The sequence below is a fragment of the Seriola lalandi genome, unplaced genomic scaffold (genome assembly GCF_002814215.2).
Source record: "Seriola lalandi dorsalis isolate HSWRI2012SDOR001 ecotype SW California unplaced genomic scaffold, Sedor1 jcf7180002054898, whole genome shotgun sequence".
Classification (NCBI taxonomy): Eukaryota; Metazoa; Chordata; class Actinopteri; order Carangiformes; family Carangidae; genus Seriola; species Seriola lalandi.
The window spans coordinates 3,407,347-3,426,860 of NW_019525450.1; the positions used below are offsets into that span (position 1 = coordinate 3,407,347).

General features: G+C 39.5%; 2 protein-coding genes across 4 annotated transcripts in view; both read left to right on the forward strand.

Moving 5' to 3' along the window:
- The window catches only part of cep89 (centrosomal protein 89), a 52,894-nt gene extending 47,816 nt beyond the window's left edge, over positions 1 to 5,078 (forward strand). Inside the window, exon 17 of the mRNA XM_023429602.2 lies at positions 3,601 to 5,078. Coding sequence (XP_023285370.1) covers positions 3,601 to 3,916 — 316 coding nt within the window. The 3' untranslated portion in view covers positions 3,917 to 5,078. The remainder of the gene's footprint in view (positions 1 to 3,600) is intronic.
- Positions 5,079 to 7,633: 2,555 nt separating this feature from the next.
- abcc12 (ATP-binding cassette, sub-family C (CFTR/MRP), member 12) overlaps positions 7,634 to 19,514 on the forward strand; it is an 18,151-nt gene continuing 6,270 nt past the window's right edge. Inside the window, exons 1-18 of one of the 3 annotated variants that reach the window (XM_087180241.1) lie at positions 7,634 to 7,658; positions 9,252 to 9,308; positions 9,499 to 9,650; positions 9,763 to 9,909; positions 10,192 to 10,339; positions 11,327 to 11,563; positions 12,357 to 12,530; positions 13,129 to 13,276; positions 13,951 to 14,099; positions 14,366 to 14,473; positions 14,926 to 15,144; positions 15,229 to 15,300; positions 15,474 to 15,598; positions 16,305 to 16,377; positions 18,028 to 18,231; positions 18,360 to 18,494; positions 18,762 to 18,858; positions 19,258 to 19,308. In XM_087180241.1, coding sequence (XP_087036367.1) covers positions 9,258 to 9,308; positions 9,499 to 9,650; positions 9,763 to 9,909; positions 10,192 to 10,339; positions 11,327 to 11,563; positions 12,357 to 12,530; positions 13,129 to 13,276; positions 13,951 to 14,099; positions 14,366 to 14,473; positions 14,926 to 15,144; positions 15,229 to 15,300; positions 15,474 to 15,598; positions 16,305 to 16,377; positions 18,028 to 18,231; positions 18,360 to 18,494; positions 18,762 to 18,858; positions 19,258 to 19,308 — 2,290 coding nt within the window. In that variant the 5' untranslated portion in view covers positions 7,634 to 7,658; positions 9,252 to 9,257. Of the gene's footprint in view, positions 7,659 to 8,168; positions 8,260 to 9,251; positions 9,309 to 9,498; positions 9,651 to 9,762; positions 9,910 to 10,191; positions 10,340 to 11,326; positions 11,564 to 12,356; positions 12,531 to 13,128; positions 13,277 to 13,950; positions 14,100 to 14,365; positions 14,474 to 14,925; positions 15,145 to 15,228; positions 15,301 to 15,473; positions 15,599 to 16,304; positions 16,378 to 18,027; positions 18,232 to 18,359; positions 18,495 to 18,761; positions 18,859 to 19,257; positions 19,309 to 19,514 lie in introns of those variants that run through there. The other 2 variants (XM_023429717.2, XM_087180242.1) reach the window with 2 other exon arrangements.

Sequence of the window (19,514 nt, forward strand, 5' to 3'; positions counted from 1 at the left end):
AAACACATTTTAGTTTTACTCAATTATCCCTTGGTTTCCCATCAGATTCAGGAGTGGCTCTGAGGCTGCTGTAGCTCCAGCAAAGCAGAGACAATAGGTTGGAAGAAAGGCACAGGTGCAATTTTCCATGTGAGAGTCATGTTATAACTCGTACGTCCTTGTACCTTCAGTAGTTTGAAGAAAACATATAATGAAATGCATTACATGAAATTGACAGTGATGGGTGGTGATTTCTGTATATGGCGACCTTTGTAGATGTAGCTACTATGTGGTTTGTACTCATTACTCTCCAGTCTCTCTTGAGGCTCAGCTCACAGAGATAATCCATAATCCATTTGTAGAGCTGCACCAGGATGCCATTTCTTAAACCTAATGAAATAATCAATTGTTGATATGTTTGTTGCTCATAGTGTTACAGCTCAGGTCATCAACACAAAGTTTTTGTTATTCATGATAAAACAGAAGTCACATTTGAACACACTGTATGGAGAATAAATTCTTTTTTGATTGTCTAATGCTAGTGCTAGTGTAGTTCGCTGTGGTTGTCTCACAGACAGACCTGCCTTATAAACCCCACGGCTCAGAATAACACTGATTAATGTTAGTGTCTGGGGCTGACAGGGCAACGATGGTGAGGAAGGAGTTCTTCTGTCGTAGACTGATAGACCAAATCCTGAGATGGCTACTTCTTACTGAAGCTATAATTGTAATGGAGATTACTGGGCTGGTGGAGCTGCTGCTGAGCCTTTCTCTATAGGTCAGACTGCAGCTGTGTGGCCTGGTGGTCACCGCAGCTATCCCATCAAATGACTAACACACACACACACCTACACACACCTACCTACTGAGTTTTCAGTCTCTTACTGCTGCAAGGTTTATTTTGTTATTCTGTCTGAATATTCTGTCTGTCTTCATCGGAAACAGTGATGAGTGTGGTTGCCATGGGTAACGCATTTGTGCATGCAGTTTTTGGTTGATGGTAATTAACAGACGGTGAAGTTTGTGAGGGTCTTTACTCAAGGAAAACAAAGGACAAAATGCTTTACAGTCCATCACCCAAAAAAACATCATTAATTAAAGATGATATCATTTTCTCTAAATGTTTTCAAGATAAGCTTGTTGTCTCAGAGTGGATTAAACTCCATCAACGACCAATGTAAGTAACATTTCCGTATCACTTTCAACACAGCACAAGTTTAAATTGAACGCCATCGGATTAACACAAAGTCTGTAGCAGCGCAAGTTTACAGGCAAAGAGAAACATAGAGAGATTGAATGCAAATTTTGTACCACCTTCTAAGATCACTGTAATATATTTATTATCTCAATAATTATCTTCAATAAACTAGGGAACACTGAAAAAGCCCATTTTAAGGTATTAAGGAGCTCAATCTTCTCATATTAGATCAGTATATAGGAACTATTTTCTCTTCACCGCGAGACCGGGCAAATGAAGTTAAAAAAGCTTCTTACCATGACACTCTGACCAACATTCGCTCTGTTCATCCATGTGAACATTGTGAATGAATAAAATAATAATTGGCCAAAAGTTAATAATAATTTAATAGTGAGTGAATTAATTAAAAAAGAGTTCCAACATCCTGTCATTCAATCCTTATACATGAGATAACTACTTTAATAAGTACAGACTGTAGTGGTTTTCCTCGCTGCAGGCAAAGATATTTGGTCATAAACCAAAAGTACTGGACAAATTAAAATTTTGATCTGATGTTGGAGATAGATGACAAGTAAAGGGATCATTAAAATGATTAAAATTCATCCTGAGTGGACACCAGCTTTTATGACAGTCCATCCTCACTTCACTCAAACCACTAATAGTAGTACTAGGATACGTTGTCTGGTAACCATAAATGTAAATGTACAAAATGTCTTGGCAAACATCGTGTGACAGATATTTCCCTGAATAAGTGAAAACTTCGACCTGCTGTTGGTTTTGTGTGAAAAGTATTGGTATCTCGGGATGATTAAATCATTAGGATTCATCCTCTGGGAACAATGAATGTCTGCACAAAACTATAACCAACTGACATCCATGCAATGTTCTCTCCACTATAATTAGAGAGACCAGACAGGGCAGCTGGTTTGTTCAGTTGCTGACGTATGAACAGCGTAGGACAGAGGAACTTTAATGCATCAGCCATTACAACAGTAACAACACACACAGGTAATTACGTGCTGTCTCCTTGGAGCTGTTATTCCTTTCTTTTCATCATTATCCCTCCTTCTTCTCCTCTCTGTATGAAATAGCAGGTTGTTAGTCCCCCAACATGCACATACTGGTCACGTTTTTGTTTTACTTGGACTTTGATATAGCAACCAACAAGCATAGATATAATGACAGGTAGCACATGAGCAGCATTAATGGACTGGTGTTTGAATTGATCCTTTACTGTAGAAGCAGAGAGGAACTTAAACAACAGATCTCTGACAGGGACTCAACAAAACTTCTTAAACTCACAAATGTATTTATTCCTGTTATGGCTAACTTATCTAATGGTGTCACATAAGGTGTTCCCTTCTGGAAGGGTTTAACTAAGAACTAAAAAAATCTTACTCTTAGTTAAGTTTAGGTTAAGGTAACTTTTGCTCATGGTTTAAATTGTGGTTAGGCAGAATAACAAACTGGTTTTGCTGAGGCTAAAATAATTATTAATGTGACATTGTTTAATAATGTTGACATGGGTCACATTGGTGGGACCTGAACACAGATTTTTCTTCTCACCACAGACAGACTACATTTGAATTTTGAGACATCAGTGTTTATTTTATAACCAAACTCAAATCTCATCACATCTGTCATTGAGCTGATTAGGCTTCATATCTCTTTTAAAACGTTGTTCGGGAAGGAAACTCCAGAGAACTGTTTCATGGTTTTGAGTTTGAGTGTGCATTTCCAAGTCAGAGCCTTTAACAATCACTCTACTCTGACAGTTATTCCCATATGATCTGAATGCAGTGTAACACCCTGTCTGAGCCCCATGATTGCTGCTTTATATAGAGACACTCCACTTTTTCCTGCATGGTGCCTGGTGAGTTCACTTGATAGAGAAGTGCTCTTGTGCTTTAGCTGAATGACGCTTTCTAACATCAAGGTGAGTGTTGTTTCCATCAGACACTGATTTTTTAAGAAAAAGCTTGGTGTGTCCGTGTGTGTGCGTGTGTGCGTGTGCGCGTGTGTGTGTGTGTGTGTGTGTGTGTGTGTGAGAGAGAGAGAGAGCGAGAGCAGGAGATGTGTATGAGCTTTAATCCAATCCACCGTCAGTCAAAATTGGGAAAGGAGATGAATAGTGAATCCCAAAGTACTTTTAGTTTTGTGCATCGATAGATGATAAAAGTTTGAAATGGAGTTGTGTGAGCTACTTGAGTCAGTGTGTCCCCATGATCCCTGCTCACTACTACTACATCCACACTTACTGTACCTTCACTGTATTAGTGCTACCTCAGTCTGTTCTCCGTCTTTGCTTTGCTAACCAGGTGTTCTCAGAAACTACTTTTGTATTTTCATTTTACTTATGTCACCCAAACAACTCGACCAACTGAGCAACTTCCTTGTCCTCTCTTCTCTATTTGCTCTTCCAGAGAAGTAGAAGAGGAGTTGGAGGTGGTGTGGCAGGCAGCAACCAGGGAAAACCAGCAGATGAAGGAGACTCTTTTGGACTCGAGACTCACTGCGGACCTCTACGGTTGGCCCGTTTCTGGCAGTGCCTCTCCTAGCTGGCCTTCTCAGGCTCCAGATGAAACCACCTCATCCACCCAGCATCATCATGGGCCTCCCCTCTTCTCCTCTTATCAAAGCCCTGTGCTTCAGAGAAGGTCCGTATTTAAATCTGACTCAGACCACCCAAACAACTCCTCGGATGAAAAGCATAAACATGGGCTGGATTTCTATTGCTAAAACCTTTTAGAGTCATGACACTGTAGGTGTGCCAGTCCATTCATATCAGGAAAGACAACTGGGCTTTTACAGTAGACCAGTTTCAGTCAATCTAGAGATATACAGTGTGCCAGCTTGAGTTTTTTGAGTATTCACAGATGAATAAATTGTAAAGTTGCACCATATTCTATTACAAACCCACAACAATTTTAACTACAGTGTAGTTATATGTTTCTGTTATCTATCTGGTGGAAACAAATACTGTATGTACATTTAAGTGGATGCAGTGGATATTAAGTTAAGGTCACTCAACTCAAATCAAGAATGAAAACTTCATTTGAACAGAAGGATTGCAATAAAACAAATAAAACATATCAAACGCTGAAAGAATAAAACGGGGGGCACAAAATGACTTAACAACACGGTTCAGTTTTGACCAAATATGCGTCGCCAAATATACCTGACATGAGTCAGAAAGACTTCATGATTTCATGAACAGTCTGATTTCCAAAGATACATTTTTTATGTTTGTCTTTTTAAATTAGTCTCAGGGTTTTATAGACCATTTCAAGTGTAATAGATTAACAAGTGAAAGCAAAAAGACTTGTAATATATATAGCCAATGTTGCCATCTGCTGGACACATGTAGTAATGGTATTAACATTGCCACAGTAACAATATTACATGGTACAGAGTGGCTGACAGAAAAACTACAGGTACACTAAGTGTGTGTGTGTATGTGTGTGTGTGTGCGTGCATGCGTGCGTACTCGTGTCTTCTAAATCCTGAGGTCAAGTGTAACATAAGTCATGTCATCCGCAAACAGGAAATTAAACTGACTTGTTCAAACTGATCAAAATGACATTGAGTGAGTTCTCAGGAAGAGATTCTATTAATGGTATTTCAAAGGAATTTGATTGTTTTAAAAAATAATAATCATAGAACAATAGAGAAAAAGTGTTAGGGTAAAACAACTGTATACAGATATATTTCTACATGCTTGTCTCAAATCTTCTTTTTCTTCTTCTTCTTCTTCTTCTTCTTATTATTATTATTATTATCATTATCATTATTATTATTATTATTATTATTATTATTATTATTACCCTTGTTAACTACCAGTTAACATTTTGAGGCATAGGTGTAATTTACTGTGTAAATAATAAAGGAGACTTTTTGTTGATCATGAGCTTCATTTGTTTTCTCTCTCACTGACTCAAAGCCAGCGGGTTTTTTACAAAGAAATAAAGATACAACACAGGTTTTTCTGTGACTCACCTCCTTGATACGACCACACACCTGCTGGATTAGACTGAAACCACGAGGCAGAGGACTGTCTGTGTACAGATGTACCACAAATCCCTGCTGACGAACACAGAGCAGGGTGACGGCAGTGCAGTGGCTCAGACATGTGTGATAGCTGTTATGGGATCATGGATACTCCTAATACTCGGTGTAAGGGTAGAGTGTGCAGCTTGCCAGCAAATCTACACAACCTACAGTCAGGTGGAAAATATGACCAACAAATCAGTCAGCCAAATTATAGCATTGAGCTCTTGTTGTCAGCAAGAAACATACACACGTGTTCTTTCGTAAACTGCAATAAAACGAGTAACGTCATCCTGACTACTGTGTGTCTGCCGTCCATACACACATGTACAACTTGACCCTGATACTAACCACACTCAGACCAAACTGCTGAAACTGAGGTTTATTTATTTATTAATTACTATTATCAATATTATAATTATCACGTCTGCCTGTTTTTTTTCTTTTCTTCTCTCCTACACTCGCCCCATAAACAACATACAACATAGTTTTTGCCTTTATTCGGGTAGAGACTGTGAGAAAGTGTCAGGACAGTTGGGGAGAGAGAGGGGATGACATGCAGCAAAGGGCCATGGGTCAGACCCCTGAAACAAAAACTACATCTGCCAGAGCTGAAACATCCAGCACACTGGAGCATGAAAAAATAGATCATCTTTAAAAGATATTTGGACTCCAAGCAGTGTGTGTATCCAACTGTGTACTTTGTTTGTTCTTCAATGGAGAAAGTGTACTGTTTAAAACATCATTAATCCAACATTGTAATAACTTCATGACCTGTGTAAGACACTCAAACATTGTCAGTTTCATTGGCCTGTACAGTATATCTAATAAACCAAAAAAACGAAGAAAGGCAGGATTCCCATCTGATAATTCTCCGCCAGCTGAACTCTTATAATGATGTCAGTCACTATCTGAGATATAGAAAACTCTGATACCAGTACAATAACCCGTAAGAGAAACTGTAGTTGGGCCAATTGAGGCCTAGCACTGTATCCAAATACTGCAAATAAAAAACAAAATGCAAGTTAAAGTTCAGCTGGTTTTACAAGGACATTGAATAACAGTATTTCTTACAGTAAAGTACAGCAAATAACCTTTCTTTCAGTGCCTTTGGTAACGAACTTGGCCCACTGCATCTCAACACCCCATTGTGCAACTGGTCATTAAATTTCCTCACAGAGGAAAACACTTCTGAGACCATTGTCCTGAACACAGGGGTTCCCCATGGTTGTGTTCTGAGCCCTTTGCTGTTCACCTCGATGACTCATGACTGTTGTGCCAAGTACACCTCAAACCACATCATCAGGTTTGTGGATGACACAATGGTGGTAGTTCTCATCAGCACTGATTAGAACTCAGCCTACAGGGGCGAAGTGAACCAACCTGGAGAGTGAATCTCCCCCCTTCTTTCTCTCACCACATTCTACCATAGAGAGCATCCTGTCAGAACTGTCATGCACTTACAAGGACAGACTGAATACATATACTCAGCTCTCAATGCTGATAGTATGTCATGTTTTTAAATATTATTTGCTGCTATTACCTAATGTGCTGCTACACTGTGAAATAAGTCAATGCTTCTATTAGCTCCACACTTCAATACTACACTCCAGTATTAATATTTACAGACTGTTATATTGTACAATGAGTTATGTTATGATTATCTGTTGTCATCACATCATTCACTATTTGTTATGTCCTAGTTCGTCTAATTGATGTCAATCAATTGCACTGTGAGCGAGGAGGAACACAGCTCCATTCTGCTGTGCACTGCTGTCTGAATGACAGTGAAGTTCACTTTGACTTTTGACTTATACATTTACAAATGCACATCACTGTTGTGGTGTTCTCTGTAAAAGAACTGTGCTGTAGTTACTGCTGGACTTAAATCTCACCACTACTCATTTCTAATTATAAATCAGAGTACGTTTCTCTTGTAAGGATATGAAAATCCGTTGGTACCCATCATCTTTTTACACAGAGCCATGAAGTGAAGAAATTCTCAGCCAAATGCCAAGCCTGTTGTGATATCAAATGAGTATCTTTCTCAGACTGGTCAAAGCTCCCTCAAGGTCACAAAAACATTTACATCTTTTCAGGAGGCGCTTGACAGAAAAGTATCAGCAGGTCAGAAGGACTGCTGCAAAAACATGTGGAGGAGGAGATCAGAGCTCCCCCTTACTTTTTTCCTTAAACATGTATCTATATATACTATTTAATTTTAGAAAAAATGAATTGAGTATAGGAACTCATAGGTGAACTGTTATGCCAACATTTGCTTTTGTCATTTTGCTCATAGAGGAGATTGTGTCTTCCTCTTCTCTCCAAACCGAGTCATGTCCCACCTGCTGTCACCCAGTTACGGTTCTGGATCACCTGACTGCTCTTGTCACCAGCCACCAGCAGAGGGCAGCTTTGCACTGTTACCTACCAGGTAATTGATATATTACCTATATCGCAGCTTTTCCTGACAACTTATTACCTGTCAGAGTTGCCGATAGCTCAACAGACTTAAGGCATCACTGTTTAGCTCAGACTCACCTTAAAGAGTCATAAGTATACAGGAAAACTTCATCTAACCACTCGACCTCTGAGGCTGGAGTTTGGTCTTCAGGTTAAGTGGCCTCATGTGATTTGGCGAGGTGTTTCAGAATATTTGCACCCTTTCTTCTACATCTTATGAGACGAAATATTTTAAAACCTGCTCAAAATCCAGTGACTGACACAAAAAACACACCTCTGTTCATTTTACAATGTTAACAATACAAGTTAGAAAATATCTATTAACTCATATTAAGTCCAAATAATACAAAGACTGTTGGCTAGAGAGCAAAAAAAGCAGTTACTTTGATTTGTTTATCTAAGTTGAAGCAAAGTGTTGTTACTGCCCCGCCCACCACTCCAGTGAGCGTAGAGGGAGATCTGCCTCTCTGCTCAGATTAACCTTTGATCAATGAGTTAAATGTTGCTCCAGTGTCAGCTTCAGAGTCAGTGTAAATAAGCTGCAGTGTGTCTTACCTGTCCTCCACAAAGAGGTACTGTTCTATTTCAGTGTGCTACCTTACAGCAAGTTAGTTTTGATCAGTGTTGGTTGTTTTGTTACTTAAGTCTGTTTTTTTAGGTGCATTTGAATTCAGTGATATTGATTGAGGTTATTTTGATTGTCACTTTATTTAATTGATCAGCTCTAACAGGAGGTTCCTGGAGGTCCCCAGTAAAAAGGGGAATAATTAATTTTCATTATAATTCCATGCTTAAGAAACAAAATGACAGAATGTATGAATATTTTAGTCATGGGTTTCAAACACTTTCTTTTAATAAGACATCTAAAAGCAAGAATCTTATCATATCGGGGTACATGGTCTAATTTGTGTCAGTTTGAGGGTCCTTGATGCTAAAAAGAGATTAGAGAATCAACTCAGGACTTTTGACAAAAGAGCAGTGTCATTGACCCCTGTTGGTTGTATTGTCTGTGGTTTTGTGTTGGTTTACATGTTGGTTGTTATGTTGTAGGAAAAAGAATAGACAAGTCTTTTATATATATATATATATGTAGCCTAATTTTATACCCACCCTCATTGGGCATTATAACACGTAGTATTGCAACTGATCAGAGCTGTTTCATCCACTGTGCATGAATGGTTGTAAAATATTGCTGTTTCACCTCTTCATGAAATAACTAGAAACAAAGGTCACATGGACTCCTCTTCATGCATGTAATTTAATTCAGCTGCAGGAACTTTGACACAGTATGAATGGAGGTGAGAGGTAGATAGTAGGAAAACTCCTGAAGTTCATTGACTCTGTATTTTCAGATTTTACTTATGAGGCATGAAGTGTAATATAGGTGACCCTCATAAAAACTCACGCCAACACATGTTATGTAACAGAATGAGAGATGCAGCCTCCGGGCTGATACTATCAAACATCTGTGTGTTGTAAACAAGTTCTACAGGAAATGCTCCTACTTTTTTATATTTAATATTTTGTTGTCTGGTAAAATTCTGACTTTGCACGCTTCGCACAGGACAAAATGAAGACGGACTATTGTGTAGAGAAGAATGGTATTCGAGGAGTCTCTTTTGTAAGTACAGAAGAAACAGCAGCTTCCAGCAGAACATTCCTGACCACATGTTGCTTTTCACTTCCTGAGATCTTTTTCCTTTGCCCATTGTCTCTCCTGCATCTACACTCCCTCTCTACTCCCTGTTTCTCCGTTCAACTCTGTATGTCTGATTCTCTGACTCTGTCTCTTCTTATTTCTGACTCTTCAGGCAGTAGATGGTGTCAGGTGGAGAACTGGATCTGAGGTCTCCAGTCCAGGGCATGCTGATATGGACAACAGTAAAGTACCCCACCCTTCCCCTTTCAGAAAATACCACCAGAACCTTCAGACTCTCAAACCCATCCGCTGGTCCTCCTCACAGTCAGTCTCATTGTTGGCATACTTTGTCTTTTTTGATGCACTTATCATATGATAAATAGTTTTAATATAACATTTTTACCTTACTTATATCTGGTGATGTTTCTGTGTCTAGGTCCCACCCTTTGGACAATGCAGGTTTCCTGTCCTTTACAACCTTTGCCTGGATGATGCCCATGATGTGGGCTATGTTCAGGAATAAACTGGACATGGACTCCATCAACCTGTCTCCCTTGGATGTTGCCGCCACCAGTGGAGAAAGGTATGACACTGTTTGTGTTGGTGCAGGAGGGTCCAACATTTCTTTACTGTAATTTGATGCAATTGCAGCACATTTATAGACCAGGCAGATGACAAGATGAGTTGATGAAACTCATATCTGGAAAATAATTCATGAAAATGAGAGGAAAGTAACAGCTTCATATGGGTTTTTACTCTGAGGCTAAATTGACAAGGCCAAGAATTTTGACTCTGACATGTTGGTAGAGATAATATGAGAAAAGCAAGTGCACTGTACCACCCCCTGATTGTGTGTGTTGTGCAGGCTCCAGAGACTCTGGGAGGAGGAGGTGACAAGGGTAGGCCTGGAGAAAGCCTCTCTGGTTCGTGTGATCCTTCGCTTTCAAAGAACCAGGCTGATTCTGTCCGTCATGATTGGTGTTCTCTTTATGGTGGCTGCGTTTGTGGGCCCGGTGAGTGGTATTTAGATCTTTGACTGAAGTGAAACTACCAGTACACTGTAACAATACTCCACCACAAGTAAAAGTCCTACGTTCTAAACCTTGCTTATGTGGAAGTACGCAAGGTATTATCAGCAAAAATGTACCTCTCTGAGCTTAAAACATTTAATTTAATGAAACCAACTAAGAAGTGGAACTACTAACAACTCATTGACATCTGAAACATGACCATGTGACCATGTGACCATGTCCATGCAGACACTTCTCTTGTAAACGCTCACAAGTCAAAAAGATTGAAAAACCGCTGGTTTAATCTTTAACAATGTGCTGTATTTTATGGACACATAAAATTTTGCTAAAATCTTAAACTGAAAAGCAACTACCAACTATATAGCCATGTTATAAATATAGTGGAGCAGAAAGAACAACTTTCTCTGACACATAGAACAGTAGGAGTAGAAAAGGAACATAAAAGCTAAGTGAAATAAAAAGTACCTCAAAACTGCATTTAAGTACAGTACCTGAGTAAATGTACTTAGTTACTTTACAACACTTAGAAAACACAAATTGTCTGCTCCCATACACAAATGTAATATGTTTACATATTGAATTTCCAAGAATGGAAAGATAGACATGTTTAATATAGATATTTTTAATATATGTACATGTACACATTTTCTATGGATATTTCATATGTTATAAACCCATATCTTCATATATCAAGAGCATTTATGTGATAACAATATGCCATATATTATAATTCTGTAAGGGCTGTATTAGCGTCAGTGCTGGATGGGAGTTGGTGGTAGTGTCCCTGACTGTGTAGAAATGGGTAATTAGTAACAAACAAGTTGTTCATACATTTAGGAAAAAGTTGATGTGTTTTCAAAAGCTATTCCCAAGCTGTTTTCCTGCATTGAATAATGTGTGATGGTGCAAATACTGTTTATTACTGTTTACTGTTTTATGTTACAAACCTGTCTGTCTCTGTCCTTTCAGGCTGTTATAGTTTATAAGATCTTAAACTATATTGATGACCCAGGGAAGTCCACAGTGTCCCATGGTGTTGGTCTGTCCTTTGCTCTGTTCTCCTCAGAGTTCTGCAAAGCCTTCCTCGTGTCCTTGCTGTGGGCGATGAACCTGCGCACAGCTGTCAGGCTGAAAGGTGCCTTTTCGTCAATGGCCTTTCAGAAAGTCATCTCTCTGCGGGTGCTCGGCAGCATTTCAATGGGAGAGGTACAGACTGTGTGTCACAGCAGGTGCAAGAAACACAAGGGAAAGGACCCAGCAGAGGCTCAGCTAATTTAGTTCAGTGATTTTATTTACACAAAGAGGAACAACAGCTTTCAGAACATTGAGGCGGACAACAGTCAAAACCAGGGAAGGAAGTCCAAAAAAGGCGAACAAATCCAGAAATTCACAGGAGGAATCCAAAGTCTAGTAAACAGGCAAAAGGTCAAAATGCAGACAGACAAGAACAAATAAGCAAGACATAGGTACAAAAGTGATCTGGTGTATGTAGTGACTGCAGGGAGATTAGAGGTGGGAACAGGTCTGTGGATGGGTGCTGCTGTCAGGTACTCAGAGAAGGGAAAGTATGAGCACATCTGGCCAGTTGATTCGGGGACAGGGTCAGACAGGCCAACTGAGTGTGGTGCAGAAGGCTGGCAGCTGGTCTATAGGCAAACTTTTTGCACTTTTTCCACGATGAACATATTGAAAATACATTTAGTTATGAAATATTATATTTAATTATTATTGTGTAATTTTTCATATTTTCTGTTTTGTAAGGTCTGACAGGATTAAATACAAATAAAGTTACTAATATTATTATTCGTTTTAGAATAGCAGTAGTAGTAGTAATAGTAGTAGTAGTAGTGGTTGTAAAAGTTTCTTATTCTAAACTTCTTTTTCAGAAATATCCTGTTATTCACCTACTCTGATGTAGTTCAAGCACCTTGCCCTGGCAATGCAATCGTGACAAATGTTGATTACAGTCTTTCTGTCTCTCTGTGTTTCTCCCATCCAGATGATTAATGTTTTAACCAACGATGGACACAAATTATTTGAGGCTGTACTATTTGGGAGCTTCTTGCTGTCTGCCCCGGTGCTCTTTGTCGTCTGCATCATCTACGCCTGCTACATCCTGGGCTACACCGCACTGACTGGAGTCTTCACCTACATCATCTTCATCCCCATACAGGTCTGTACATATAGTTCAATAATAGACTTTTTTTTTTTTTCTTAAGCAGTGGAAAATAAATGGTTTCATTTTTTTCATCACAATCAAAGCTAAAACAGGATAATGCAAATATCAAAAGTTATAAACAAATACATTAAACAAACTATTTATTCATTCATCATGGTTCAGTTTGGACAAAAACCTAAGGTCTACATAATGCTGTATGAAGAATAGTTGTTGCTGTGATTTTGTACAAACAGATGACTAATCTAAGTCATCTTTACTATGTTAAACAATTAAGGTCCCATATTGTTTCCTGTTGTCCTGACCAATACTGAAGTAACGGTGTTTAAAGACTCTAACATGAACCCATATGTCTAATTTCCGAAATATGACGCAACTAGTTTGTAGAAACAAGGACAATAAATCACAGAGTTTGTAGTTATGAAACTTCTGCATCTCACCTCTCTGAAAAACAATTTTCTTCAGTTTGATTAGCCACTACCAGGCTAATATCTCATGTTTTCCAGCTAAGTCAGCCACAAAGGCACCTCCAAATTTGGCATCATTTACTGCTCACATTGTCACTAACACTGATGTTGTTTTTTTCTGCTTTCAGGTTTTGCTGGTCAAACTCATTAACACGTTCAGGTGGAAAGCCATAGTGATCACAGACAGCCGTGTTCGCACGATGAATGAGATTCTCAACAGCATCAAACTCATCAAGATGTACGCCTGGGAGGATTCATTTGAGAAGAAGATTGCAGGTAGTGATAATTGGAAATGCAGATAGTGAGGTAGTTTAATTGGGACAATACATTTTACATTACTTCTTAAAATTAGTTTTTCAAATAAGCATGCTGCACTAGAGGTTGGAGATGAGGCTGCAGCCACATTCTCTCGCACACCTTGTGCTTTCTTTGCATTTCAGCAACTGTCCTATTTGTTGAAGTCCCTGCTGCTGTGGCTGAGTTTACGTTTGTTTGTGAGATTGTTGACCTCTGCCTCGCTCACAAGCTAGATATTCATTTAGATATTCATGACAAATTTTACTTTGATAATTTTATGGTCAGTTGAGGGATTGTGGCAGGTGGGATGTGGCGTTCATCCTCGTGTGAACATTGTTTTAATCCTGATTTATAAAAGTGAAATTGCATGTGTGTGTGTGTGTGTGTGTGTGTGTGTGTGTGTGAGTTTTTGAATATGATCTTTTTTTCATGCACACATTTTTGTATTTTGTGTGCTTGTAAAGCTTTACATATTATTAAAAGAGGCCCTAGGTCTTCAACTGTATAAACATTTAAATGTTTAAAAGTGAAATGAATGTAATATATTAAACATCTTCATAGTGTAAACACCTTCTAGCTGTGGCTGGGGCATTCGTTATTTGCTCAAGATAACGTATGCATGCGTATAACGTATGTAACAATGTCTCTTACAGTTTTGAGGAAAAATGAGAGGAAACAGCTACAGAGGGTCAGTTATGTCCAGAATATCAACACCAGCATCACAAGCATCATCCCCACCCTCGCCACCATTCTCACCTTCATGGTTCACACCTTGCTACGCTTAAACCTCAACCCATCTGATGTGAGTACCATAACAACCTTTGCGCACTTTGGGGTTGAAGTGGTTAATAGAGGTGTGTTGCTGCATATACGTGGAGTTGCTGCAAGTGTGACATGAAATGTGTATTTAGATAATTGCCGTTCTGTTTTGTCACCAGTTATTCATGATAAATGCCACAGACAGGTGCTGGCTACTAGAGCATTGTGGGTCTATTTAAGACCAGTGTATGACCAGTATGTTGTGGTGTCTCATACTGTTTGAGCATCATTTTTTTGTGTTGATTCCAGGCCTTCACCACCATCGCCGTCTTCAACTCCATGAGGTTCTGCCTGGCGCTGCTGCCCCTGTCTGTGAAGGCTATGGCTGAGGCTGCCGTGGCAATAAAACGACTGAGGGTAAACTGTCACTGCTGCTTTAAACTTATATCAAGGCTCTTTGGATTGTAATATCTTAACTTCCGGTGTTATATAATGATATATGAATGGCTTTCCTTCTTCAATCATCCACAGAATCACAATCAGAGTCAGAGTTTTTATTTCATCTTCTTTTATTTTAAATATAATAAACAGCATGTATGAAGTTTTCATGAGTAATACCAACCTTCTGTACAAATGAGGCTTTAATGCTTTGGTTGTTGTTTGAGTTTTAAGCTTTTTGGTAAAACTTGATTTAAAAAAGGTGTTATTTTTTATTTCACTGTATTTCTGATTTTCATAGCAGTCGGAGGCATTTTCCTCTTTGTGTGTGCAGGATTTGTCACTGCAGCTTTGAAGGCCATTGTTCACTTCAATCTCCATTTTTTTAAAAAGAGAGAAAAGCTTTTAAAAGGAATGTGTGGCTGTTTCAGAGAATATTGATGATCCAGAATCCAGAGCCGTACCTGATGCAGAGGAAAGACAGCGACTCGGCTATAGTGATGAAGAATGCTACGCTTGCCTGGACCAGAACAGACGCAGTGTCCAGCACAGACAGTGAAGTGAAGGGACACAAGGTGGATGAGGTGTCCCAGGATGAGAAGACTGAAACCATGCCAACCCTGAGAAACATCTCCTTCACGCTGCCTAAGGTGTGCTTTACCACTGATAAGGATAAATGAGGTTAACTCTATTAGACTGAAGGTACATTTATAATCTGTGTTATTTTTCTGAAGGGCAAACTGCTCGGTGTCTGTGGGAATGTGGGGAGTGGAAAGACATCACTGATTTCCAGCATTTTGGAACAAGTTGGTTCTTCCTTTGTCTTTTCCTTCCTTTGATTTTATCTTTTTTTTGCTTATAATATTTTGCCTTTTCATTGTCTACCACTCTTTTACACATATTTAAAGCTCTTTATTTGCATTATGTTATCTCTACACCAGAGTTCACTCATGGATGTTTGTTGATTTTGCTATTTTAGATGCACCTTCTTCAGGGCTCCATCACAGCTGACGGGACATTTGCCTACGTTTCCCAGCAGGCCTGGATATTCCATGGGACTGTTCAAGAAAACATCCTGATGGGGGAACCTTTTGACCAGGCCAAGTAATTAATCAGTTAACCCACATATATCATTATGACTAATTATAAGTAACTGCAGATCACCTCGACAGTTGAATATGGAAATGAATCAACTGAACACCATTTGTGCTGTTAATGTGTTTTGCTGCTGTTCCTCGTGGCTGCACGGACACCGACCATTAACACAAAGCATGAACAGGCCTTTCCTTTGAGAAATGTTTAACTTTAGAAAGTTTCTCTTATCTCTGTGAGTTAGTATCTGGCCAGGTATTCAAACAAGAGCAGAGGTCATCTCCATTATCTAACAGGAATCTCACTGGAAAACGACCCCATGCTCGCAGAGATGGCGAGAAGCAAGACTGCTGACCTGTGCACAGGATTTGATGAGTCACTGCACTTGGTTTTTATGATTGTGCTTGGTCATTATAGCTCAGCTGTAATCACCACTACACATGAAGTAAATACTGTAGGAACAGTTAGATCACCTCCTCACAGTGTTTTCTCTAACTACCCACAGAAATGCTTGTTGGCTCTATAGCGTGTGCGTTGTTTATTTCTCATAAACTTCCAGGGACAGTGTGTCTGAGCCTTTCTGCAGGAATCACATGCTATTTGTTGTGCTGCTTTAGCTTTCAGTTGGAAGCTGATCATTACAGTGTGGAACCCAGTATAGGTGAGTACAGTAAACGTGGCTGTCAGACAGTAACTGTCTCGCTTTGATTGTGCACAGATACAACAGAGTTGTAGATGTCTGTAGTCTCAGAGCTGATCTGGAGATCCTCCCATATGCTGACCAAACCGAGGTAGGAGCTCTCTCTCTCATACACTGAACTATCCAAGCTGACTGTTTTTAACGTTTTTAATCATTTATTAAAAGTGTAGTAGTATCACATCATCCTCAAGTCAGGTAAGAAACCTCCTGTGGACATGACATCAACAATTAAACACTGAAAATTAGCTCTGACTGACACTGTCAATTAAGCTAAAAATACTGTACATTGTTGTGGGAGTTGCCTCATTTTGTTCCATAATTCAGAAGCTTTATTAGCCTTTTCTCCATACTGGGGTCATTGTCTGTGGCTGGAAAGTTTGTAATGTCCAGCCAGCAGCCAAAACATAGTCATATTCTCAAGTTACAGTTTTACAGGGTCACAAGTATCTATCACTTTTATAGTGAAGTCTAAAGTCAAGTTAAAAGTTGCATGAATGAAGGTGAGTCACAAGTGTTGAACATAACTATGAATATCTTTTTAAATTGATATCAGTCAAAATGTTCTAGTTACAAGGCGTCTTTTACTTGAGTTAAAGTTGTAATGATTCCAGGATAGCATTGGTGTTGAGTTCTGCTCTCTTACCAAATGACTCACAGTTCAAGCTAACTGTATCAGTATCACTATCTACTCATACAAGGGGTTGTAAGTAACTCTCAAAAAAGCGTTTTAAAGCGTTTGCTTATGAACAGCAGCTGCCTCATAGAAATCTGTGGCAGTTTTAAGTTAACACTACTAAGACAACTAAGAGTGCTTTATAGTCAAATCAAGTCAATTTTATCTATATAGCACCAAGTCATAATAGAACTTATCTCAGGGCACTTTTCATATAGAGCAGGTCTAAACCAGAGTCTTTAATAATTTTATTTACAGATATCTATATTCCCTCATGAGCAAACACCTATCGATACCCGAAAGACAATCTGCAACTAACTAGTAACTATAGCTTTCAAACAATTATATTATTTCCCTCTGAAATGCAGTGCAGTGGAAGTTTAAAGTAGCGTGAAGTCAGGGGACATCTGGTGGACTGATGGAGTATGGCAGGTCAGGAGATGAAGGGATGAAAATCCAAAAGGAGTTCTGCAGGCTGCAATACTAATAGTTACGGCCACTTGCAGTTATGCCCCTCCCTTGCTCTCTGCAGACAGACCCCTCTCTAAAGCTCTAAGACCTATGACCTGGGAGAGGTGAGCAGGGGCTGAGGGGAACTGAAGAGCAGACTGTGACACTATTTAAACATTAGTTGGGACAATCAATGAGCAGCTTCACTTTTACCTTTCACCATTCAACCTTGTGTGTGACCTTAATGCCAGAATTCTTTTGGATGGCATCACAGTTCCAAAAACAAAACTAAACTAAACAAAAAAAGGGAAGAGTGAAAATAGAAAGTGAAGAACAGAACAAGCTCTAAGATTACAAAAACAAGATCTTGCAGTGCATGAACCATGTTATTCAGGTCTTAGTCAAAAGAAATTATAGCAAGTTGAACACCGGGTCTGGACTGTGACTCAGTTTTGGGTCCAACTGATGTTTGTATGTGTATTTGAAGCTGCGAGCACTTTCTTGTCTTCACTCGTCGTACACTGTTGTAAATTAGTGAAGGTGGATTTTGAGACGTGCCAGACCCTGTGGCCTGTGGTCTTAGTGGTCTTTTAGGAGTTTTGTCTGTGTTACTGGCAGATTGGAGAGCGGGGGCTCAATCTGTCAGGGGGGCAGAAGCAGAGGATCAGCCTGGCCAGAGCCGTCTACTCCAATAAAGACATCTTCCTCCTCGACGATCCACTGTCTGCTGTTGACGCCCATGTGGGGAAACATATCTTTGAAGAATGCATAAAGAATGAGCTTCAGGGAAAATCCATCATACTGGTTACACACCAGCTCCAGGTAGGAAAAGACACTGCTACACTTTAGCAGACAGTGAATATGAAATAATGGCGATCCAGTCAGAAAGTCAAACTCATCTATACTTATAGTATATTCTGGGCTGAGTTTTCTTCACTTGTGTTTTCTAGTATTTGGAGTTCTGTGACGACATCCTATTCCTGGATGACGGGGAGGTGCGGGAGGCTGGACACCACGAGGCCTTGATGAAAGCCAATGGACGCTATGCTCAGCTCATCAGAAACTATGAGATGGAGCAGTCCAAAGTAAGATTGTCACAAAACTTACTGTACAAAAGTCTCATGTACTGCAGCTCTGCTATTCTTATAAGCTGTAAAACTTTTACAAGCTGTAAAACCTTTTCCCCAGTTCATTATTGTTTAAAGTTATGACACAGATGGTTTTCTCAGTATAGCTGCTACATTATTTGTAAGTTGTGACTCAGACATGGAGAGATTTCTGGTTTACAGGATGCAGAAACATTTTAGCATCAGTTCGGCAGCATCACTGTGTTTTTGCTTATTGTTTTATAGACTCAGAAAGAGGAGGACGAGGCATCACCCCAAGACGCTGCCCAGCTGAAGGAGGTGGAGCCAAGAGAACGCACAAGCAGTGGGATAGTGAACCCAGGTAAGGAAACAAGGAAAAAATATTTGTTAGTGTAATGACCAAAAAGAGTCATACTTTGTGATGCCTCAATTCATCAGTAGAGAACTGAAAATGAGGCTGGAGTTCATTATGTAGTGGGAAGTGTTGTATGTTCTCTGTTGGAAACACATTCACATCAAGTGGCTGGCAAAAGAGCCAATATTTAACCATAAGCAGGAAAAGGTCGTAACAGGAGTCCATTCAGGTGACAAAGGGACAATGGACGACAAAAGAAAGGTCAATGTGTAAAACGAAACCAGACAGGGCAACAAACCTACAACCCCTAAGGTCAATATACTGGCAGTGTTGTATTTTTAGGGACATTTTTATGCCTTTATGAGAGTCTATGACTAACGGACTGACATCTGTGCTTCATTTCAGCATTTGACATGTCAGATGAAAAAGATGATGGGACACCTGCTGACCAGAAATGTAAGTCCTCAGCGGAAATTAAAATGTAATTGGTGTTCAGATGTAATATATTGAGTCTCCACATAGAGCTCAGGCTCATGTAGCTTCATTTTAATGTGGAAGCCTAAAAGATGAAGCGTGCACATGTGAAGCTGCCAGTCTGCTTGAACAGAAGAGCCTGTTGTATAGTTGAACAGCTTCAGAACCCCACCCGCCCCAGAGCCCCC